This window comes from Pinus tabuliformis, chromosome 6 (assembly GCF_031772625.1).
Source record: "Pinus tabuliformis cultivar Carrire ecotype Pingquan chromosome 6, CPIR1, whole genome shotgun sequence".
NCBI lineage: Eukaryota > Viridiplantae > Streptophyta > Pinopsida > Pinales > Pinaceae > Pinus > Pinus tabuliformis.
Window position 1 is genome coordinate 810502697 of NC_142292.1, and position 5586 is coordinate 810508282.

A 5586-nucleotide genomic window follows, 5' to 3' on the forward strand; every position below is an offset into this window, starting at 1 on the left:
TCTCTCACTTTTACCAATCTAGATTATAGAATTACTTTGGTGCTTCATTTAGGTCACACTTAGTGGGAATTTTATTCTTAATTTTTTGTTTATCCATATATTTTTACTAAATATGAATATGAAATTATTGTACTTTCAAAACTAATAACAATTTTTTTGTCAATTTAACTAACAACAAATTTTAAGTGATAAATTCTTTTGTCCTTTATCGTGAAGCAAAATCCCTAATTTACCAATCCATTTTTAAAGTCTATAAAAAAAATTAACATGTTACAAAGTCCCTAACAAATTTAACATGTTACAAGGGTGGAAAATGAGACAGTCAACATATGTGGTAGGTTTTTATCCAAAATCACTTTTAAAGAGGCAATATTCAATCTAGGTTTACCAGATCCATTTTTAAAGTCCATAAAAAAATTTAACATGTTACAAAGTCCATAAAAAAATTTAACATGTTACAAAGTCCGTAACAAATTTAACATGTTACAAGAGTGGAAAATGAGACCAATCAACATATGTGGTAGGTTCTTATCCGAAATCACTTTTAAAGGGGCAATATTCAATCTAGGTTTTTATCTGAAGTCACTTTTAAAGGATGCAATATTCAATCAATCTTGACTCGATCATATAGTCATCATATAGTCACCCGCCCATCACTTTAACAATCACTTTAACATGTTAAAAGAGTGGAAAATGAGGCCAATCACATTTAGGGATAGATGGTATATTTTTTATCTCCTCTACATCATTGCATCATATTGGACTTCACATTTATGATTTCTCACATAGATGAATATTTTCTTTTTTCTTTTTTCTCTTTCACTTTTATTAAATATGATTATAAAATTAATATATTACTTTGATTAGGCCAAAATTAGTTTGAATTACATTCTTAAATTTTTCTTTTATTACTTTTACTACATATACATATAAATATAAATACAAATATAAATATTTTTAAGTGATAACTAACTTTAACTTTTAACAAACTTTTCAAGAGACTTGGCTGAATCAAATCTGTAACTTACCAAAATAATCTTTTATTGTCCTTAACATATTTGACAGATTAACATGTTACGAGGGTAGAAGATGAAGTCATAAAATCCGTAACTTATCGAAGTCACTTTTGATGAGGGAATTTTTAGTTAATTTTTTTATTATTATTTTACTTTTACTGAATATAAATATAAAAAAATTTAAGTGATAACTAACTTTAACCTTTAACAAACTTTTCAATAGACTTGGCGGAATAAAATCCCTAACTTACTAAATTTATAGGAATAAAATCCCAACTTACCAAATTTATCTTTTATGGTACTTAACAAATTTGACATATTACAAGGGTGGAAGATTAAGTCAATCAACATATGAGGTAGGTGTGTATGTTAAAAGGGGAATATTTAGTTAATTTTGACTCAATCATAGAATAGTTGGTCCATCACGTTAACATGTTAACATGTTAAGGGGTGAAAAATGAGACGAATCAACATATGAGCTAGGTGTTTATGCCAAGTCACTTTTAAAGTTGGAATATTTGGGGTGAAAAATGAGATGAATCAACATATGAGCTAGGTGTTTATGTCAAGTCACTTTTAAAGTTGGAATATTGGGTTAATCTTGACTCCGTTATAAAGTAAAGTAGGAATACTGGGTTAATTTTAATTCAGTAAAGAGGAGTTAAAATAATATTGATTTCCTCATTGTTGGATTTATCATTGATGGTTTATGGGCACATGGTATTTACGGTTAGCTTTTACATGCTTAGTAAAAGAGGAGTTAAAATAATATTGATTTACTCATTGTTGGATTTATCATTGATGGTTTATGGACACATGGTATTTACGGTTAGCTTTTGCATGCTTTTGTATGGCTATCTCCATGCCACACATGCCTTTGCACAATGTTTACATGATTTATTGTAAATAGTGAATTTAATATGATAATAATAAAAATAGAGAGATGTGACCCTAAGATTTAACTAGCTTAGATTCACTTTAACTCTACCTTTATTAAGCATTTCAAGAGATTTGGTCAGACAAAATAATGAATTGTCAAAACTAAAAGTCTAAAAATAGCAAACGGTAAATAAACTATTTTATTTTATTTTTTATTATTAATTATTTAAATTTTAAATTTATTTTTTATATAATTTAATCAAATCAAAATACTTACCTAATAGAATATGACATTACAATATATATTGGATTGAGAGTGGACCTAGGCACACTAGTCTTATTCATTAAAGATTTAAGGTAAATATCTATATTATGTTATTTTAAGTCTTCCATTTTTTTTTTTGTCCTGAAAGGTATGGAAATTCTGGCTATTTCTTTGAGAAAATCTGGTAAGGATTTTTGTAAATCCAAATTACAGTTGTTAAACTTAAAAAAAAAAATTGTCCAGATTCCAACCACTTTTGACCGTCGAGAAAATTCCTCCGCCTGAGTAGAGGACTCCTTTTTTGAAAGCAGTGAAAAAATTAATTCCACCAAATTTACATTGAATTACACATTTTTTTATATTATGTTATTTTAAGTCTTCCATTTTTTGAAGTCGTAGTCTAACGAGACTGCTTTTTTGTCCTGAAAGGTATTGGAAATTCCGGCTATTTCTTTGAGAAAATCTGGTAAGGATTTTTGTAAATCCAAATTACAGTTGTTAAACTTATAAAAAATTTGTCCAGATTCCAACCATTTTTGACCGTCGAGAAAATTCCTCCGCCTCAGTAGAAGACTCCTTTTTTGAAAACAGTGAAAAAATTAATTCCACCCAATTTACATTGAATTACACATTTTTTTAAACTCAGAGATTATAAAGTTTTCTTTAGATCCGCTTTTTAAGGTTTGCATTCATTTTAAGACATCTCTCATTTTACCAAATTAATACGGAAGCACAACCTTTCACTTTGAAATTAGGAATTTTATTTAAATCAGCCTTTTCAATTTGACCTTTAGTTTTGCAAAATTTGCTTTAGGGCCATTTAAAAACCTGCTCTCTCTAGAGTTGTTCGCGAAATCTCCATGGCTGCTCAGCCTCTTCTTTCTCTGATCTGGCGGATCTAGCGAAAGTATCGCTTTCTCCCTCCTGTGAAGTTTTGTTTTTAAAAATAATTTTGCAGTTTGCATGGCGCCATGGTTTATAAAGATAGCGATTAGGGTTTTTCTTGGCTTTGATTAAAATCTTACTTTCTCCCTCCTGTCAAGTTTTGTTTTTAAAAATAATTTTGCAGTCTGCATGGCGCCAAGGTTAATAAAGATAGCGATTAGGGTTTTTCTTCGCTTATATTAAAATCTGTCCGCGCTAAAATTTGTTGAGCTCCTGGTCCCAATTACACGATTAAATAAAATTTGCTTCAGGTTTTGGAGAATTTCCCAGGGCTGCAACTGTTGCAAACACTGAGCGCAGAATTTAAGGAAAATACGATTGCCGATCAAGCTCATCAAATCTCCCTAGAGCTCTGCTTTCAATATTATTTTCGCCATGGGAGACTTGGAACAGAAGGACCGAGTAAGGGTTACTGTTGGACCAAGGACAGGAAGAGTTTATACTCGGGATCCAACCAAATGCTCAAAAATCAACGGCATCAACACGCAGTGCCAGAACCCCCCTGCGCCAGGAACAAAATCCTGCCAATATCACCTTGATCAGGCCAGAAATCGCCATCATCGCCTGAAAAATCAGCGTGAGGGAACTCGCAAAACGCCGGGACTTCCCAAGAAGCGTGCCATAATCAGTAGTCACGAGGAACAAGCTCATCTTTATGGAAAGCAGTAAGATTCACCTCAATTTCATGAATTCAGTCCCAATTTGTATTTACATCCTTGCTTCAATTCCATGAATTCAGTCATACGATTTGCATTCATATTTATTTGTTTTCTGTCTCTTAAGTTTGCAAAGTTTTGCCAGTGTTTTAAATCAGCGTGAGGGAACATGCAAAACGCCGGAACTTCCCAAGAAGAAGCGTGCCAAAACCAGTACTCACCAGGAACAAGTTCATCTTTACGGAAAACAGTAAGATTCCTGGCCTCAATTTCATGAATTCAGTACCAATTTGTATTTATATCATATTTCTGAAAAGCAGTAAGATTCCTTGCTTCAATTTCATGAATTCAGTCATACAATTTGCATTCATATTTATTTGTTTTCTGTCCTTTTCGTTTGCAATGTTTTGCCAGTGTTTTAAATCAGCCTGAGGGAACTTGCAACAGGCCAGAACTTCCCAAGAAGAAGCGTGCCAAAACCAGCGCTCACCAGGAACATGCTCATCTTTACGGAAAACAGTAAGACTCATGTCCTCAAATTAACGAATACAGTCATACAATTTGCATTCATATTGATTTGTTCTGTCTTTTTAGTTTGCATAGTTTTGCCAGTGTTTTAAATCAGTTTGACTGGTCAAAGTTATGTTAATTTTGTTTGTTTGAATTTGTTTATATTATTTTTTTTTTCATTATACCAGAAACCTGTTTCTAACATCAGCTCAGTTATTTATATCTGTATTTTTAAGAATGTAGCAAAATTTATGGTAACTTTTTGTATTAAAACTTAGTTTTCAAATAATAAGGCTACTCACAACTGGCATTGACTCTTTACTGTTATTCTGAATTTGTTTATTTTTTTAAATTTATTTAAATTATTTATTTTATTATTTTTATTTCAACTAATTATATATAAGTTTTTGTTTTTGTTTGTTGTTGTTTTTTTTTTTTAATTATAAGGTTTTTTTGAAAATTAAACCCATTAGATTGTGATTATGCTTTACTTCTAATTAAAGGATTTTTTTTTCTTTCTTGGGCAAGTAAATACTAGGTTTAGTTTCTATAAGATTTGATCATTGTCAAACCATGGATGAGATCTCATGTTTGCACATGTCAATGAAATTTAGGTTGATGGATGAAGACGAAGAGATAGACTATGAAGAAGAGATCCTACCTCATAATCTTTTTCATACGAGTAAGAAGGGTTCTATTATAGTAAGAAAACTATATAAAACCAAAGCAATCTGTGATTCGGTCTATCGGTTAAACTTACATTTGAACCAACTACCGCCTCTTAAGAGTTGGATTGAACACAACAAGATGCAGATTTTTGATGAGCAAAGAATGAAGGTGAAAGAGTGGATGAACATCAACAAAGCTTCTACAAACTCAGTGAAGAAGAATAGTTGTAATTAATTTATGAAGTCTCATAATTGTACTCCTTAGCTTCTCAGACCAATTTTCACAATTTATTATCTTACCAAGTCCACAAGTAAGTTTATGAATGACAATTTTACGAGGAAAAAATAGAATTTCTACCATTCAAAAGAAGTTGTATTTCTTTTTATACATAAAGTTGATCTGAAGTTGAGGGTTTGTATTCAAATATTTTAGGTTTATGAATTTTCTTGAGGAATTGTATCTAAATAGATATTCTAGTTTTATGAATGTGTTTACATAAAAATATGTAAGTTTCAACTACATGTGAATATTCAGCAGCTTGTGGTGCAATGTATATGTAACATGTGTATGGTATGTTGTAGCTTGTAAATTTGGTTGATATTTTTATGTGTTACACCATGCGCATAACACTATTTTAGTCCTCCTA

At 30.9% G+C, this 5586-nt stretch overlaps 1 protein-coding gene across 2 annotated transcripts; it reads left to right on the forward strand.

The window, feature by feature from the left end:
- The first annotated feature begins 2980 nt into the window (after positions 1-2980).
- LOC149261270 (uncharacterized) lies at positions 2981-5344 on the forward strand. Of its 2 annotated transcripts, XM_089381467.1 has the most exons (5): positions 2981-3067; positions 3357-3770; positions 3907-4011; positions 4176-4280; positions 4886-5344. In XM_089381467.1, the coding sequence occupies exons 2-5, from the start codon at positions 3481-3483 to the stop codon at positions 5172-5174; spliced, it is 789 nt and encodes a 262-aa protein (XP_089237593.1). In that variant the 5' UTR covers positions 2981-3067; positions 3357-3480; the 3' UTR covers positions 5175-5344. The 2 variants fall into 2 exon arrangements, with proteins under 2 accessions (XP_089237593.1, XP_089237598.1); XM_089381472.1 differs by lacking the exon at positions 2981-3067 and having other exon boundaries at positions 3124-3770.
- Positions 5345-5586: the final 242 nt, after the last annotated feature.